At 35.6% G+C, this 19,735-nt stretch overlaps 1 protein-coding gene across 2 annotated transcripts in view; it reads left to right on the forward strand.

Moving 5' to 3' along the window:
• GLCCI1 (glucocorticoid induced 1) overlaps window positions 1-19,735 on the forward strand; it is a 95,786-nt gene that overhangs the window by 44,937 nt on the left and 31,114 nt on the right. For both annotated transcript variants that reach the window (XM_066240205.1, XM_066240207.1), the window contains exon 3: window positions 10,014-10,100. In XM_066240205.1, the coding sequence (XP_066096302.1) occupies window positions 10,014-10,100 (87 nt within the window). The remainder of the gene's footprint in view (window positions 1-10,013; window positions 10,101-19,735) is intronic.

Raw genomic sequence — 19,735 nt, forward strand, 5'->3', positions numbered from 1 at the left:
GGTAGACCTTAAGGGCACGATGGTAAGTGTAATAATTTAGACAGAGAAAGATACCATATGATATCACTTATAAGGGTAATCTAAAACAAAGCAAAACCCAAAACACCAAGCTCGTACACACAGGGAACACATTGGTGATTGCCAGAGATGGGTGAAAAGGGGGAAAGGTGTCAAAAAGTACAACTTTCAGTTATGACATATGTAAGTCTAAGGGATGAGTACTATACGGCATGGCGACTATAGTTAATAATAGTACTATATTGCCACCTGTGGTGGCGCAGTAGATAAAGGGTCGACCTGGAACGCTGAGGTCACCAGTTCAAAACCCTGGGCTTGCCTGGTCAAGGCACATATGGGAGTTGATGCTTCCTGCTCCTCCCCCTTCTCTCTCTCTCTCTCTCTCTCCTTTCTAAAACTTGAATAAATAAAATCTAAAATAAATAAATATTTTTAAAAATACTATATTGCATATTTGAAAGTTAGTACGGGGAAAATCTAAGTTTTTATCTCAAAAAATTGTAACTATGTCTGGTGATGGATGTTAACTAATTGTGATCATTTCATAGCATGTACGCATGTAATTGATATAATGTATTTCAATTATACCTCAGTTTAAAAAGAAAGGTAGTACATTCACTCTGACAAACATACACGCTTATTTTAGTAATCCTTTTGCTAGATTTTAAAAATCAGGTGTGCTTCTTTATAGGCCAAATGTCATTTCATCATTGAAATGAATATGTTGTTTTGACTCTAATCTAAAATAGGGTGAAATTCTTTAATAGATTACTTTATAATTGGTAATAATGATATTTATAGAATAAATGCTATTGCTTTATGGAGTTCTTTTCTAAATATGAAATTTAAAAATTAGTAAAATGAAGTGTTAACATTTACTGTATTTGTTTCAGTATCAGAAAAGGGGTCTGAAGTTTTTTCTTTTTTCTAATGTAATCCTTAGATTGGTGTTGTACTTGCTTCATAAAATGATTTTGCAAAATTTCCTTCCTCTGTGCACTGGCATGGTGTAAATATTATCTCAATTATCTGTTACTTGGGTCTGAGAGAAATTTACCTTAAACTTGACCAGACTTGTGTGTTTTGGGATTTCTAGTAAATATCAATGTCTTCGATGATTCTTGGTCTCTTAGTTTCTCACTATGTAGCTCAAATTTTTCATTTATTTTACTACAATATAATCCATTTCATCAAGATTTTCACATGTGTTTGCATAGTTTCACAAAGTACTCTTTTATAATTATTGTCATCTCTTGTATGTCCGTAGATTTTTTCTCATTTTTAATATTGCACATTTGTGTTTTGAGTGATTTAATTTATTAGGTTATACGGTGTTTAATTTTTTTAAGGTGTTAAAGTGATTGTCCAGTTGTTTTTGTTTTTGCTTTCTAGCCGCTGCTCTCTGACTCTGTTCTGTCATTGCCTTTCTCTGCCTTCCTGGAGTCTATATTGTTCTGTTTCTAGATTCTGGAAATGAATGCTCAGTTTTTATGTTTGTGATATTTCTAGTTTAGTAATGCATGTGTTTTATGTCTCTAAGCTCAGCTTTAGCTAGTGCATAATATTTCCATTATTTATATTTTCAAGATATACAATTTTAGTTTTTAATCCTGTTTAGCATGTGAGACCTTTTTGTTTTCTTTTTCATTTCTAAGTGGCTAAAGTTTCTTTTCCTAGTAAAAATTCAATTTCTACTTTTTTGCTATTTAACTAGAGTATAGAATTATAAGTCTTTTGAAATTTCATTGATATTTTATATGAGGCCTAATATGTGATTCATTTTTTCTTAATGCTTTATATTTAAAAATGGGTAGAATCTTTTCTTTTAGATATAGAATTTATTACATATTAATTCAATCTTTTTTGTTTTTTGTGACAGAGAGACAGAGAGAGGGACAGATAGGGACAGAGAGGAAGGGAGAGAGATGAGAAGCATCAATTCTTTGTTGCAGCTCCTTAGCTGTTTACTGATTGCTTTCACATAAGTGCCTTGAAGTGAGGGAGGACTACAGCAGAGCGAGTGACTTCTTGCTCAAGCCAGCCACCTTGGGCTCAAGCCAGCGACCATGGGGTCATGTCTGTGATCCCACACTCAAGCCAGCAATCCTGCCCTCAAGCCGGATGAGCCTGTGCTCAAGCCGGCAACCTTGGGGTTTTGAACCTGGGTCCTCTGCACCCCTGCTCTATCTACTGTGCAACCACTTGGTCAGACTCAATATTATTAATTATGTCATTGTGTTTCCATATAGCCTCCTTCTAAAATGTGTTCTGTCATAAGCTGGCAGTTGTTGCGTTAAAGTTTGTTGTTCGTTTTCAGTGGTCTTTGCTTTATATCGATAATATTATAGATGTTTAAAGATGTATATATATTATATCTTTCTTATGGTTGGTATTGTTTATTATTAGAGAATACTCCTTACCTTGATTAATATTTTCCCCTAACTATAACCTTTTCATGATATAAAAATTTAGTTGCTTATATTCCTAATATCCAGACAGCTATTTTTAACATTTTGATGTATATCATTTTATATTTTGATTATTTACATTTGAAAAAATTAAAAACCATTTTAAAAACAATTCAGATGATACTGTCAGTAGTGTTTTGTAATCTTAACTTAATGAACCCTAGTGTTTCCCATGTCATTAAATATTCCTAAATATGATATGAAGTCTTTTTTTCTGATTTTTTTTCCATTCAACTTGGAAAAAAAATTATGGATTTACTATAAAATTATCTAGAATTCTCACCACTGTTTATATTTTTAACTATCTCTTTCTAGTCTTTTTCTCTTTGTATGTATTTGCTTAGTAAAGTGGGCTTGTAGTCTACGTGCTGTGGGTTTTTTTATATTGTTACAAGAGTGTGCCACAATTTTAATTTCCCTATTGGTAGACATTTAATTTATTTCCAGTGCTTCTTTTGATGTACATCTCAGGTTAATTCCTGAAAATAGAATTACTGTAAGTATGTTTGAGGCTGTTGGCACATTTATGATTACTTTTTCTCAAATTAGCATTTCTTAACTGAGTAAGGCAAATTATTTCATTTTATCATGTCTGGCACTGACACAATATTGATTTCTGTGTTACTTCCTATTTTCAAAAAATTACAATCTTGAGATTTACCATGCGTCTTCCCTCCCCATTGCCATGAGGTCTGGAAACAGAAATAAAGCTTCTATATAAATTCCCTAGTTAATAATGTTGAAAATCTCAAGTCATTACTTCACAGACCATCATTCAGTTGTGTGGAACACTTTGAGGGCTAAATAGACATGAAATTTATACATTTTAAAAATACTCAGGCATGTTAGTCCTTCCTAAGGACTACTAATTAATGTTTCTCAGTAAAGAAAAATCTCTCCCTATCAATGTAACTTTCTGTGTGTCCCCAAACAATATTTGTTAGCTTTTGTTAATTTCTAAATATGTATTATATGCAAACTGATATTATACTTGTTATTGATATTAGCCTCCAAGAAAAATGAGTGGTTATTTATTTGGTAAGCATGTCCCCTAAGAGTGTAGAATCTATTTCTTACTCATTTTTTATTGATTTAAATTTATTGTGTTTACATAGATTCTAGTGTCCCCCTGAATGCATCCCCCTCCCCCGTGTCCCCAACATCCCCCTTGCCCCCCTCCCACCAACGCCCTCCCTCCTTCCCTCCAGGGTTTGCTCTTCTGTTCTCTATAACGCTGTGTTATGTATATATAATTCCACCAATCTCTTTCCCTTCTCTGACCCCATCCTCTCATCCCCTTTCCCTCTGTCTGCTTTCCCTCTGGTTCCTTAGACCCTGCCTCTGCCTTTATTCCGCTCCTCAGTTCACATTGTTCATTGGATTCCTCAAATGAGTGAGGTCATATGATATTTTTCTTTCTCTGCCTGGCTTATTTCACTTAACATAATAGTTTCCAGGTCCATCATGTTGTCGCAAAAGGTAAAATTTTGTTCTTTTTCATGGCCCCATAGTATTCCATTGTGTATATGTACCACAGCTTTTTAATCCACTGGTCTACTGACGGACACTTGGGCTGTTTCCAGATCTTGGCTATGAAGACATACAGATGGCCAATAGGCATATGAAAAAATGCTCAACATCACTAATCATTAGAGAAATGCAAGTTAAAACCACAGTGAGATATCACCTCACACCAGTCAGAATAGTGCTCATCAACAAAACAACACAGAATAAGTGCTGGCGAGGATGTGGAGAAAAGGGGACCCTCCTGCACTGCTGGTGGGAATGCAGACTGGTGCAGCCACTGTGGAAAACAGTATGGAGATTCCTCAAAAAACATCTCTTACTCATTTTTATTTCCTTAATCTAACAGTGCTTTTTAAACCTTAGCTTGCATCAGAATCACCTGGAAAGCTTGTTAAAACACAAGCTGCTGGACTTTACCTAAGAATTCCCGATTTAATAATTCTAGGATTGAACCTGAGAATTTGCATTTCTAACATGTTCCCAGATGACACCAATGATGCTGCTTATCCAGGGACTACTGGATGAAATGGGTCTAATGATGAGCACATTAACTTGGTATATAGTTGGAGCGAGATAGAAAATTTGAGTGTGTAACTGCTACTATCACTGAATTCCTCATGCTTTTTTCAGTTGAACTGCTTTCTACACTCTGTTTTCAAGAGAAGAGGCTATTTATATTTATATCTGGTTTTAAGATTATTTACATACAATTGCTAGAAAAACAAAGGATAATAATATTAGACTCGTAATGTTTTTGTGTTCTTTTTAATGCTTCATCAGGATAGATTTTTCAAAACAATGTTTTAAATTAAAAGTTTAAGGTTTTTTAAATTTTTATTAGTCAAATGATATGTTGATATGTTTATAAATAATGAAGGGTTTGCCATTATCTATTTAAAAACTTTTATAAGTGAAATTAATCTAAAATCATAATTATTAGTGGAATGTCATTGATTTTCAAGTAATTCCACTTAATTGCTTGTCAGGTTTAACATTACTTTAGTACTAAGTATCACCTATTTAAGCATAGTACAATAATTAGCAGTCAGTGAGCATATTTCTACAATAGATTATAAACTACAGTAACTTTTAAGGACAAGAATGAACTATACAAAAACAATAGAGTTTAAAGTTTTATATAAGATTTTTTTAAAGTTTTAAACACTATTAAGAGACATTTGTAAAGTTATTAGTTCTTTTGTTTTTATAAGTGTTTTTGGCTCTTATCTATTGGAAATCAATATTGAAAAACAGTTTTTCTTGCTCTGAGTTAGTTTGATTTGTTTTGGAATTGATAATGCAGGAAAACATATACTTGCCCTTGCTAGTTTATAAATAAAGATATAAATAACAGAAGTACTCAATATTCATATCTGGTAAACGACTGGTATTCAAAATATACAAAGAATTTTTAAAAGTCAACATAAGAAGACAGTCTGATTTTTTTAAATGGGCTAAAGACCTTAATAGATATCACTGAGGAAGATGGCAAATAAGCATCTGAAAAGATGCTCCACATCATATGTCATCAGGGAAATGCAAAGTAAAACAACAATGTGATACTACCTATTAGAAGGCCCCAAATCAGACACCAACACCACCAAATGCTGACAGGATGAGGAGCAACACGAACTCTCATTCATTGCTGGTGGGTATGCAAAATGGTACAGTCACTTTAGAATAGAAGATACCTTGGCAGCTTCTTACAAAACTAAACATGCTCTTATCATATGATCCATCATTCAAGCTCCTTGGTGTTTACTCAAAGGATTTGAAGTTGTGTGTCTGCAGAAAAACCTGAATGTGGATGTTTATTCTTATTCTTAACTGCCAAATCCTGGAAGCAACCATAATGTATTTCAATAGGTGATTGGATGAATAAAGTGTGGTACATGCAGACAATAGTATATTATTCAGCACTAAAAAGAAATGAGCTGTCAAGCCATGGAAAGACATGGAGGAAACTTAAACATATATAATTAAGTGAAAGAACCACTGAAAAAGAACCAACTGTATTATTTCAACTATATGATGTTCTGGAAAAGGCAAAACTGAAGACACAGTGAAAACAATCAGTGGTTGCCAGGAATTGGGGGTGGGGAAGAATGAATAGGCAGAGCACACAGTATTTTTAGGGCGGTAAAATTCTCTGTATGATACTGTAACAGTGGGTACATGTCACTGTACATTTGTCCAAACCAATCCAACCCATAGATTATACACCGAGGAAGACCCCTAGTGTAAACAATGGACTGTGGATAGTAATGACGTGTCAGTGTAACAAACGTACCACTCTGGTTGAAGATGACTGTGTATGTTTGGGGGCAGGATATACATGGGACATCTCTAACTCCCTCTCAGTTTTGCTCTGAACTTTTTAAAACTGTTCTTAAAAATAATCTTGCCCTGTCCGATTGGCTCAGCAGTAGAGCGTTACCCCAGTGTGTGGATGTTCCGAGTTCGATTCCAGTCAGGGCACACAGGAAAAGCGACCATCTGCTTCTCCACCCCTCCTTCTTCTCCTTCTCTCTCTCTCCCTCCCACTCTCATGCTTCTCCTCCCACAGCCATGGCTCTATTGATTAGAGCACGTCAGCCCTGTGGATGGCTCTGTGGAGCCTCTGCCACAGGCACTAAAAGTAGCTCCATGGTGAGCATGGACCCCAGATAGGCAGAGTATTGGCCCCAAAAGAGGGATGCTGGGTGGATTCCAATTGGGGAGCATACATATCTCCCCTCTTCTTATTTGGAAAAGAAGGAAAAAATAATAATAATCTTAAAAACAAGTGTCCTGTACAGTAGTACTGTTTTCTGTGTACTGTATTTCACTCATAAAAGAATGGTCCTCACACAGGAAAGCAGAAGTTGAATTTGAGAGTTGGAAAGAAAGCTTTATAGGCTGGACTTTGGAAGATTCTGAGGTGAAAATAAAAAATGACCTCTTCCATATATAGGTATTCTTTTTACATAGAGGAGATTTTTAAAAATCAACCACCATTTTGTCAACAGTCTTAGACAGTCTTTGGTGTTTTATATTGCCCAAGTGTAGAAAAGGTTTATTTTCTCTTCCCTGGTCGTCTAAGTGGAGGCAGCTAGGGCAGAAGAATCCCATAGAGTGTGGGGGCTGCAAAGCAAGCCGTTGCACAGTACAAGTTACTGAGGATTCTGTTGCTTTCCGCGCTGTTTGTGGAGGATGTTCATTAGTGTACTTGTTAAATAAGTATTCTGAGGTCATATGAGTAAGGAGGTTTCTAAAAAATGCATGTCTCTGTATGTGTATTTGTATGTTGGGAGTTTTGAAATGCTAATTGCATTGTACATTGAATAGAGGAAGGTATAATATAGATTATTTCCCAAATTTATTTGACCATGCAACCCTTTTGTCATATATTCTTACATCCATGAGCAATATCAGAAGGAGTACAGCTGATAAAATTCTACTCGAGGTTAATGGACAGAATAACAGGCTAGTTGGAGAAAATTGCTTGCTGATATGAAAGGAATGAACTTTTGCTGAGTTGTGGTTTCCTAATTTAAATGCTAAAACATTTCTCAAATACTCATATTTAACAAATTGGATACAAATGATTTCATCTTCTGTGACTTCAAAAGTATGAGCTTTAAAGAGATTTCATAAATCAAGTAGCCATCTTTTGATTTTGCTTTGACTAAAATAACTTGTTAAAAACCAGCGATTAAACGTGAAGAGCACTCTTCCCAGAGGAACTTGATGCGATGATGGTAATGTTCCGTATGTGTACCGTCCTAGAGGGCAGCCACCCGCCTCGTGCGATTATTGAGCATTTGAGATATCCTAGTGCATCTGAGCACCTGGGTTTTTAGTTTTATTTCATTTTCATTAATTTAAATTTAAATTATTGCATGTGGCTAGTAGCTGTTGTTTTGCTCAATGCAGTCTGTAGAATATATTTGTAGACTAGAGCATTTTTATACTATTTTAAACTGATGTCAGTATAATTAAATTACTCTCTGGGGGTTATTCAGAGAAGCTGAGACTGCGAGGAATATGCTTACACTGTTCCTATGCCCATACCTCTGTAGGCCGTGACTGAGAGCGCTCTTTCTGCCGTTTTGCACTTTTAAACTGTTTTGTTAGCTAGCTTGCCAGAACATAAATATTTTTTGCGGTTAGTTTTTATTTCTTTTGTATAACTTATACTCTATTCTGGCATAATCACATAGGTTTCATATTCTGTTTTAAGAAAAAAAGTGATATATAAGGAGAGGGGAAATCCTTTGAGATAGGAGACCTCAGATTTAGTTCCATTTGCCATTGGCATGCTTAGCAGTATTAAGGCACTTGCAAACATTTTGTGGTATTGATTTATCACTAAGTTGTAGGTACAGTTTATGTAAATGTCCCTTAAAAACATTAGAGCTGTACAAAATAAAAATAGTGATATAGGCAGTTATTAATTAATTACGGAACATGCCAGAAATTTGACTCATTTTCTGTGAATGCACTTTTGAGTTTTGAGCATTGTGACCCTTAATCATTTGATTTTTGACAAGAGTAATGTTTATACTAGTAGAAATTTAAAAGTACTAAAGTATATGAATTGTCAAAACATTGACTAAAGAAACTTAAAATTGAATAATTTTAGAATAAATTGGTTATAAAAGATATGAGTACTTGGGGACTGAGTTATTTTCAAAGTAGTTTCTCTTATCTAGAACTTAGGAAATTTTAATACCTAAATAATTCTTTTTAAGCAGTTTATTTAATATATTGATACCTTTTGGTCCTGGCTGGTTGGCTCAGCAGTAGAGCGTCAACCAGGCATATGGAAGTCCTGGGTTCAATTCCTGGTCAGGGCACACAGCAGAAGTGACCATCTGCTTCTCTACCCATCTCCCTCATTCTTCTTCTCTCTCTCTCTTCCTCTCCTGCAGCCATTGCTCAATTGGTTCAAGCACATCACCCCTGGGCGCTGAGGATGGCTCCATGGAGCCTCCACCTCAGGTTCTAAAAATACCTTGGTTGCAAGCATGGCCCCAGATGGGCAGAGCATCAGCCCCAAACAGGAATTGCTGGGTGGATCCTGGTTGGGGCACATGAGGGAGTCTGTCTCTGTATCTTCCCTAGTCTCACTTAAAAAAAAAAAAAAAAAAAAATAATAATAATAATATAGATACTTTTTATCCTTATACTTGCCAATTGAATAAAATATTTTATTCTTTTAATTATGACTAAAAAGTTTTACTTTAGTATTTGAACTTGAATAAAATATTTTACTCTTTTAATTATGACTAAAAAGTTTCACTTTTGTATTTGAACTGTTAAGCAGTTTATTTGTATTTTTATTCAATTAGCATTAGGTGGTTATTGGTTTCACTTTGAAGTTTTGTTGCTTTTAAGAGGTGGTTATTATTTAAAAACTTGTTCACTAACGATCTGAATTGTGTAAAGTAGAATTGATGGCTTTTTCATAAGAAGCTGTATATATGTAAAGTCACAGGTGTAGCCTCAACATATAAGTGATGATTTTTTTCAGTGTGCATAAAAATAATTTTTGAAGCCATATATATTTACTGTGATAATCATTACTATTTGTCTTTAAATTGTGGTTTTTGCCTTCCCTAATTTACATTACACCAAGAGTCCTTTCGTGTTTTAAGAAGAATGACACTTTAATATTATTTGCTTTTAAAAATATGGCTACAAAATGGTCTTATGATTTGGGATTTAGTGATTGGTATTACATTGGATGTTTCATTAATTTGTTGACTGAAAAACAAAATGCTTTGAGTAACTTCGTTGAGAGGCATCTTCAATTGGTCATGTCTAACTCAGAATATTATAGAATGTTTTAAACATTACACAGGGTCATGAAAATCAGAGTTTCAGGGAATTTAGTACTTAGTATAGCTATTTAACTGTTCTACATGAAAATTGTCAAATATATTTGAGTTGGTGTGAGAAAAAGGAGTAAAGACAAAATTTCTTATTTTTTATTTTGTTTTTTTTTTTCTTTAAAAGACACCCAGCTGTTGGGCAGAAGAGGGAGGAGAAAAGAGGTCGCATCAGCGTTCTGCATCATGGGGGAGTGCTGATCAACTAAAGGAGGTAAGTTATTTCTGTTTTTAGTCTATAACCTATTTTGGTCCTAGCAAATTATCTTACTATTTCCCGAATATAATGGTACTTCCCTTATTTGTGTTAACCTTACTTCTTGCAGAGTTTAAGGGTTGCCTTCACATTTTGGTCAACAAGTCTGAGTTTACCTTATTTGTGCTTTCCACATTCTTTATAAAGATTTGTTATGCATCCTCTCAACTTTTGCCTTTCCTGAGTGAATTCTGATTTTAATAAATGGCTGTGTTTTTCAGTTTGGTTATCTTTTGTTCCCACCTCAGCTTTCTTGTTTTGAGTCAAGACAGCCAGAACTATAGATCATAGTTTTGTACAATGGTAGGAAAGTGTTTTCGGCTTCTAATAGTTTTTTATGATAGCCAGCATATTGTTGCCCTTTGAGACCCAGTAGTACAGTGGAATTTATATCTTTTATAAATAGTTTTTATGTTCGTTTCCCTTATTCGTTATGAATAACCTAAATCCATGATGGCGAGCCTTTTTATAAAAACTGCCCACTTTTGCAGTGCTGGTCAACCTGGCTCCTCCTGCCCATTAGTGGGCGTTCCAGCTTTTATGGTGGGCAGTAGGGGAGCAACCAAAGGGCGCCATGATTGGCCCACCATGAAAGCTAGACCGCCCACTAGTGAGCGGGAGGGACCAGGTTGATCAGTACTGCAAAAGTGGGCGGTTTTTATAAGGTTCGCCATCACGGACCTAAATTATGGTAATCTTTGTGTATATTTTGGAATATTTTTTCTGATAGTGCTATCTATCTTATCTATTTTTAATAGAAATTTAAAGCTGAAGGTCATCTAGTCTATTTCTTATGTAAATACTCCTTTAAAAAATAGTCATCTAGTGTATTTTTAATCATTGTTGGTGAGTGAAGCTCATCCTTTTGCCATAGAACCAAAGAAGTTCAATTGTTTTAGCTTAAATTTTTAAATAGTTCAATTTGTATATTAAACTCAAAATTATACCCCTTAGTTTTGACTCTTTGTATAAGTCTACTTCAAACATTTGATAGGCCAGCCATATATCATTTTTCTAGTTTAAACATTGACATTTCTCATTTCTCTTGTATATTTCTTATATATGCCATAGTTTCCATACCTTTAAGTATCATTTTCATATACAGTGGCCTTTCAGTATCTTGCATATACTGTGGAATCCAGACTGAATAGATATAGTCTGTTAGCGTGATTATACCTATGACTGTATTACAGTTTTAGTAGTTTCTTTATAATATTAATGTAGAGAAATCCTCAGTTTCTATCTACTCTACATACAAATGCCTGTGCACAAAATCAGTTTTTCCCAGCAACAACAACAACAAAGAAATGAAGCTGGTTTAATATATCTAAAGTAGCTACATGTTTATGCATAAAATATGAATTAACAAAAATGTGAACTTGGAATTTTATCTGAGAGGTAAATACAGTCTCAAAGCAATAACCAAGATTTGGTATGATGGGACTTTGGACTACAGCAACACAAGACATGCGTGAGTGCAAAGGAATGGCTGACCTTCATTACCGAGTGAGGTTTGATTGCTCTCCCCACAAAGCAACCATAAAGCTGGATAAAACAACCAATCAGGGCTCTGGAAATCAACCTAACAAATTAAGAAGCCTTATTCATGACAAGTACTGAGTTCAGGGTAAGAACAACACATGTGTGTGGTGTTCTTATCTGGTGCTACTCCTTTTCCCCCTCTTCCTCATCCCCAGCTTTGTTGCTGTGACACTTCAACCAGGATGGGGGCAGGCTCTGAAAACCAGAAGCTTTACTGCCCTTGCTGGAGAAGGAGCACTTGGTACAGGGTGTTGAAGATGAAATAATGATCTTGGTTGCAAACAGACATGGAGGACCGGTGGCTCTGCTGGTCTGAGGCTGTAGTCCCATTTGTGGCAAACAGCAGACTCATAGAATAGTGAGATTTTATAGAGTTTTAGGAGTTTTAGGAGACAGAGGCTCCATGAGTTTACCACATGTCCCAGCTTGACTGGGTCTGCACAGCAGAAAGTCAAGTGGCCCCAAGGCACCCAAGTATCACTGGTCAGTAGAGCCTAAGAATTCCTAGAAAAGAGGTTGAAGCAGGCCTAGTGATAATAAAATCTGGGCCCAGGCTTAAAAGGCTGGGACTTTGAATGCACGCACTACTCTTTCCATATACAGATCCCGTCCTGGGAGTGGAAGCCTTACTGGATTGAGGTATTTGGATAAAACCTCGATCAGTCTTTGGCTAACACCAAGGTGAATACTGGAGACAGGCTTGAAAAGGCCTTAAAAAGTCAGTTTTAAAAAGAAAAATGAGGGGGAAAATAATGGAATAGAGACATTAGTGAGCCATAGGTGATGGGAAAAACAGAATTTTTAGTCCATTAACTTACTAAAACAACAAGAAGATAAAGACTACAACTCTCAAAGAAAATCAGAACTAGAGTTTCTACAATATGTTATCTAAAATGTCTGATATTCATAAAAAAATTCAGAGATATGCAAAGAACCATTATAGTGTGACCCATACTTAAAAATACAGTAATAGAAACTATGTCTCCATATGTTGGATTTAACTGACAAAGACATCAAAACAGCTATTATAACTGTGTTCAGAGAAGGAAACCATTTTTAAATCATTAAAAGTAGGTCGACAGTGACTCAGTGAATGAAAGATTTTCACAAAGTGATAGTTATCATTAAAGAGATACAAATAAATATCCAGAATTAAAAAGCATTATAACTAAAATTTAAAATTTACTAAATAGGTTCAACAGCCGATTTAAGATGGCAGAAGAATCAGTAAATTTGAATGTATATTAATTGAATTTATATACCCCAATGTAAGAGAGAAAAAGATTGGAGAAAAACCAAAAGACCCTCAGAGGCCTGTGAGAAACATTATAAGTATATACACATACTCATAAAGGGAAACCCAGGAGACGAGAGAGAGAGAGAGAGAGAGAGAGAGAGAGAGAGGGGGGTTAATAAATATTTGAAGAAATAATGGGAGGAAACTGTCCAGATTTGATGGAAAACAATGTATAGAATAAAGAAGCGTATCAGGTCCTAAGTAGGAAACACAAAGCGTGCCATGCATAGACATAGCCTAGGACTGGGTAAGCTATTGAAAGCCAAAGAAAAGGAGAAAGTCTTGAAAGCTGGAAGGAGAAAATGACTCATTACACATAGGGGACAAAATATACCTTTAACAGGTGACTTTTTATCAGAAATGGTGGGGACCATAAAGCATGATTTATTCAAAGCGTTAAAAGAAAAAAAACCATTGTGTGGATTGTCTTTTTATTTTCTTCATATTGTATTTTGCTGTGCAAAAGCTTTTTAGTTTGATATAGTCCCATTTGTTCATCCTGTCCTTTATTTCACTTGCCTGTGAAGATAAATCAGCAAATATATTGCTGCGAGAGAAATCTGTGAAAGAAGGAAGTCTTACCTTTTGTGACAGCATGGATGGACCTGGAAATTATTATGCTAAGTGAAATAAGCCAGGCAAAGACCAAAAAATATCATATGATCTCACATATATGTGGAATCTAATGAACAAAGTGAACTGAGGAACGGAATAGCAGCAGAGGCAGGGTCACAGGGAGCAGAGGGAAGGCTGTCAGAGAGAAGGGGGATGAGGGGAAGGGACCAGAGAAGGTAAAGGGATTAGTGAAACTATATATACATGGCACAGAGATACTGATCACAGGACAGCAAATCCTAGAGGGAAGGGGGGAGGGACTTACAGGGAGGGGGGCAAAGGAGTTATAAAAAGGGACGCAGGGGTGGGAGGTGAGGGAGTTATATTCAGTGGGACACTTGAATCCATGTAAACACAATAAATTCAAAATTACTAAAAAAAAGACTGAAAAAAAGAAAGAAAAAAACTCAAAACTGTCAACCAAGTATTCTGTATCCAGAAAATCTACTCTCCTACAATAAAGGTGAAATAAAGTATTCCCCGATAAGCAAATTTTCTGCAACCTGATCGTCTTAACAAGAAATAGTAAAAGGAAATCTCCAGGTGTTAATTCAAATCCATAAGATTTGAAGAATGTTTGGTATGGTAAATATGAGTTTATAAATATATTTTACTTATATTTTTTCATATATTTCAAACACATAAAATCATATAAAACAATAATTATATACTGTAATGTTGGGTTTATAACATATACATGAAATATATACGACAATAACACAAAAGAGGAGCAGGAAAAGGACATATATTATAGATCCTATTTTACTGAGACTATTTTGAAATGCATTGTGTGCCCCTCCCCTCCCCCTCCCCCTCTCCCTCCTTCCCTCCCCCCCCCCCCCGTAACCACTACACTCTTGTCCATACCTCTTAGTCTTGTTTTTATGTCTCACCAATGTATGGAATAACGTAGTTCTTGGTTTTTTCTGCTTTACTTAGAAAATAACTCTTAAAAAAATAGAAAGCAAAAGTATTGTAGAGGGATTAAAAGGGTACACTAAATATTTATATTTATCACAAAAGAAAGCAATAAAGGAAGAAGAGAAGAATTTAAAAAGGTATAACACAAATAGAAACTGAATAGAAAAATGGCAGAAGAAAATCCAGCCATGTAGTGAACATACATTAAATGTGAATGGATTGTAACATTCAGTGTTAGTAAAATGGTAATTCTCCCAAAATTAATTCAGTGTAATTGCTATTAAAATCCTGGACTTCTTGTTTTTGGCAGAAATTAACAAGGTAATCCTAAGATTTATGAGGATGCAAAGGAGCTACAATGGCCAAAATAATTTTGAAAGAAAGGAAAAAATTTGTAGAGCCTACATTACACAATTTTAATACTTCTTATAAATATACAGTAATGGAGTTGGCAAAGTATTAACATCCAGATAAATGGATCAAAATTGTGAATCCAGGTTTAAACCCTTATGCTTAGTGGTCAGTTGATTTTCAACAAAGCTGCCAACACAGTTCACTTGAAAAGGACAGTGTTTCCAACAAGTGGTGCTGGGTTAATTGTATATCCATATGTAAGGGAAATACTTACATCCTTGACTCTGGCAATAGAGAAAAGTTAGCTCAAAATGGATCATAGCCCTAAATATAAGGTCTAAAATTATAAAACTGCAGGAAGACCTTAGATTAGGTGGGGCATTCTTAGATACAACACCAAGAGTAAGGCCTTAAAAGAATAAACTATTAATTGAACTTTATTAATGAACATTTGCACATCAACAGACATGACCAAGAGAATGCAAAGGCAAATCCTATCCTGGAAAAACATTAGCAAATCATATATCCGGTATAGGACTTACTTACAGAATATAGTGTAAAGGAATTCATATGTATCAATAATTAGACAACCCACTTAAAAATGGGTAAGACACTTGAATAGAAGTATTTCACCAAAGATTTCTGAGTGCCAAAACATGTGCAGCATCATTAGTAATTAGATAAATGCAAAATTAAACCATGAGTGTGACTTGTGCTGGCGCAATGGATAAAGCATTGGCCAGGAATGCTGAGGTCGCTGGTTCGAAACCCTGGGCTTCCCGGTCAAGGTATGGGAGTTGATGCTTTCTGCTCCTTCTCCCTTTCTCTTTCTCTCTCTATCTCCTCTCTAAAATGGATAAATTAAAAATATTTTTTTAATTAAACCATGACATACAACTACATACCAACAACACTGACGACTTTTCATTTAAAAGACAACGTTAAATGTTGGCAGGATGGAGAGAATCTGGAGCCCTCAAGCATGGTTGGGAATATAAAGTGGGACAGCCACATTGGAGAACAGCCAGTTTCTTTAAAAGTTAAATTAGTAACTTCGCATGTAACCCAGCAAATCCATTCCTGGGAATCTGTATAATAAAAATGAAAACATTGAGGCACATGTGCCATTGTTTATAGCAGAGTTATTCAGAAGAACTAAATGCTAGAAGATAAAGAAAATGTGGTGTATTAATGCAATAGCATACTATTCAGCAAAGAAAAAGAAAAAACATACTGACTACTAATGCATGCTATAGTGTAAATGAAGCTCAAAAAGAGTTTTACTGAGTTAAAGGTCAGCAATTTTTTTTCAATAAAAGGCCAGATAGTAAACGTGTTAGGATTTGTGGGCCATATTATCTTTGTTGCCTCTACTCAACCTGCTGTTGTAGTGTGAAAGCAGTCATACAGTGTGGAGTGGGTGTGGTCATGTTCTAATAAGTTTTATTTACAAAAACATGTGGCAGGCTAGATTTGGCCTGCAGGTTGTAGTTTGTCAATCCCTGCTAAGTGAAAGAAGCCAGATGAATAAGCTACATATGATATGGTTCCGTTTATCTTGAAATGCCAGAAAAGGCAAATTTATAAAGAAAAAGAAAAGCCCATTAGTGGTTGCACGTGTGGCTGGGGGAGTGGTGATTGGCTACAAATAGATTCAAAGCAAATTTGGGGGGTGATGGAATAGTTCTAAAACGGCATTGTGATTACTGTATAACTGTGAAAAGTGACTAAAACTAACTGAATTTTACCCTTACAATGGATGGAGTAAAGAGACTGTAAATGAAACCTCAGTGAAGATGAAAGGAAAGGAATACGGTAGATAGAAGAGTAGTGAGTTTTCCGTGCAGTGTCACGATGGATTAACTTGGGCATGCTGTATTTAACAGTGGCAGGAAAAGGGAAGGGTAGGAGGACAGGGGTGAAGACTACAAGTAAAAAGAATTGGCATTTGAGAAAATTATGAAAAGTGAAAACTTATTGAAATAGTAACATTTTAAAAAGTTATATACTACTTCAGTGTTTTTTAAAAAATAACTGACCTGCTTTCTTATCACAGTATCAGATTCCACTGTATCTATCACATCCATTCTTCCTGAGTCACATACTCTCCCCCCTCAAATAATCTGCATCAGGATATCTGATTCAGATGTCAGCAAAAGCACCTGTATAATCTGCCTCCACTTAGCTCCACGCTTTTAAAAATGTAATGTGAAGTTTTTTGAGAGCAATAAGTAAATATAATCTAGCTACGTTAAAGCCAAGGAAGAGCCCTGCAGGCCCTGACTAGAGAGAAAATCCTTGGTGATGATGGATGCGGATACTGTCTGGCTCACAGGAACCTGGGTCATGTTGGCTGGGGCTTACGGGAGGATTGTAAAGCCAAATTTAAGAGAGTGTAGGTTCCTACACATTTTAAGAACACCAAATATATCTTGCAAGTGGCAGGAGATTGGAACTAAGCTGCCTGCATAAACAGGGAAGTGGGACTGTGTTTCGAGGCACTGATGCCAGACCTGAAATAACTCCATGTGTCACTGTTGGTGCTTTCCTGTGGGCCACAGGGGCAGCTATGCAAAAATGGAAATAGTAACCCTATGATGCGTGCATGTGTGTGTGCGTGCACGCGCGTGTAGCATGTGGAACAGAGCTCTACCCGTGTGGGACCAGCACCCAGTCATCCTAATTTAAAACCTGCTCTGGAGCTCCAGAGAGCGGGTCTGAGCAGCCATGAAACAACATGGCAGGAAAGAGCTCACAAAGAGGAAAAATGAAATTCCCATATAAGGTGAGCTTGCAAACAAGTGTTTTAGGGAAGGTAAGGAAATCTGTTGTCGACAGTGACAGCAGATACATTAAACAGAATCATTTATATCTGAGGAAATGAGGATAAGGACACAACACCCAAAAAGAACTAAAATTAATATTTAGAATTTCAAATGAAATGGTAACTTAACATGATAATAAGAATGAATAAGAACAGGTAAAATGATAAACATCCATTTGCAAATCTTGTAAGTAACAAAAGTTGGTGAAATAAACTCTCTGGGGGATTAAATTGACATAGCACAAGAGAGAATTAGTGAATCAAAAGACTCAACTGAAAATTAAAAGTCAGGATGAGCAAATTATCTAGAATGTAGAACAAAATGATAAATGGGAGAGAAGAAAGATGAAAAATAGACCAAGTTAAGAGTTCCAGAAAGTAAGAATAGTAAGCATCAGGCAAGAGAAATTTATACATGATGATTGCTAGATTTGAAGAGCCATGTGCATCTTCATATTGAAGAAAGCCCACAAGTTCCAAGGAGGAAAAACAGGACGATGAAAACATTCCAACCTTTAGGTATAGTGTAGTGGAACTGTAGATGAAAGACAAACACACACACACACTTTCTTGCAATTTGGATAAAAGGCAGATTACCTAGAAAGAAATGGAAGATTATCAATACAATTATTACAAACCATAATTGATGCCATTATACAGTTCGGTTGTGTCTGTGTTAAGGAAATGAGTTTAATTGAGGCATCATTCTCCTTTATGGAATGATTACTTTTCTTCCTTTAGATTATGTTTACTGAAGGGTTGTTGATCCAACCATTATTTAGATTTTACAAACTAAAAAAGAGTACAAGTGTACTTTTCCATTGGTTGATCCTAATGCAGCTCTTTTCCTAGCTCAACATTTTCAGTGATCTGGCGTGAGTTTCAGAAACCAGTTCATCATGACCCCTTACCTGTGGGGAACATGCACGAGCATTCAAGGTGTTCCATTAAAACTCCTCCCTCTTCAGTTGAGGCAAGGGAGGAGGTACACCCTCCCAGGTCTTAGATTGGATGTTTTCCCTACGTACAGCCTAAAAGGTTTGTGTTGTACTGTTTCCTGGATGCTGGCAGTCATGAGACTCCTGGTTTAAAGACAGTGGACTTTAGCACAGCAAGTATCAAGACTATCAAGTTTGCATTTGCCCCCCTGAACCCCAAGTCACATGGGGATGACGGGGAGGGCTCAGATGGGTGCTTGCACATGCAGCGGACCACATTGCAGGAGGGAAATACAGAGCTTGGGGAAGCCACTGTTTTTACAGTAAGCAGTAAGCGAAACCTTTTATCCCAGAGGTGACATTCCCAGAGAGAACAAAAATAATACATATGATATTGTTGCTTTGACTTTTTTTACTATTTTGGATTTTGATAAATATAAATTGAAAGGGGAAGTTTACTATTCTTACAACCTTCAGTGGAAAAAAGGAAAAAATCATGGGTTTCTTCTTTATCTCAGGGATGTTTCTCATAGCTGATCAAATAATAATTAGGTATTATTGATATGGACTTCTCTTTTTAAGTAAGAAAAATAAAAGTCTTCTTATAGTTTTACTAAGAGTTTACATTTCACCTTATTTACTGTTCAGTAGTTAAAAATTATTTTTTAATCATACTCTAATAGGGGAAAATATTATAATTTTAATAATATTTTCTGTGGACCTAAAAGACAACAGTCTGGAGAATTTTGATTATTCTTTTGAGGTCAAAAGGATTATGTGAAAAGCCTTTTAAAAATACATATATTTAATAAAGTCTCAATCCATATTAAATTAAATTATAAAAATGTTTTCTAATTTTTCATTATTTAAAATTGTATCCAATAGGCACAGCGTATAGGTTGTATAAACTGCTTATTGAAAAATAGAAATTTACCAGTAGGTTAGCATATAGTCAGTTAATTGCTTCATCAAATTTTTTTCATCTTTATTCCAGCTCACATCTTGCAATATCTCCAGCATTAAGAAAGGAAGTTACTTTGCGAAGTGGTTGAGATTATGAGCCAATACATAGTGACTGGTAGCTATTGCAGTTGAACATAAC

The sequence above is a fragment of the Saccopteryx bilineata genome, chromosome 7, assembly GCF_036850765.1.
Source record: "Saccopteryx bilineata isolate mSacBil1 chromosome 7, mSacBil1_pri_phased_curated, whole genome shotgun sequence".
Classification (NCBI taxonomy): Eukaryota; Metazoa; Chordata; class Mammalia; order Chiroptera; family Emballonuridae; genus Saccopteryx; species Saccopteryx bilineata.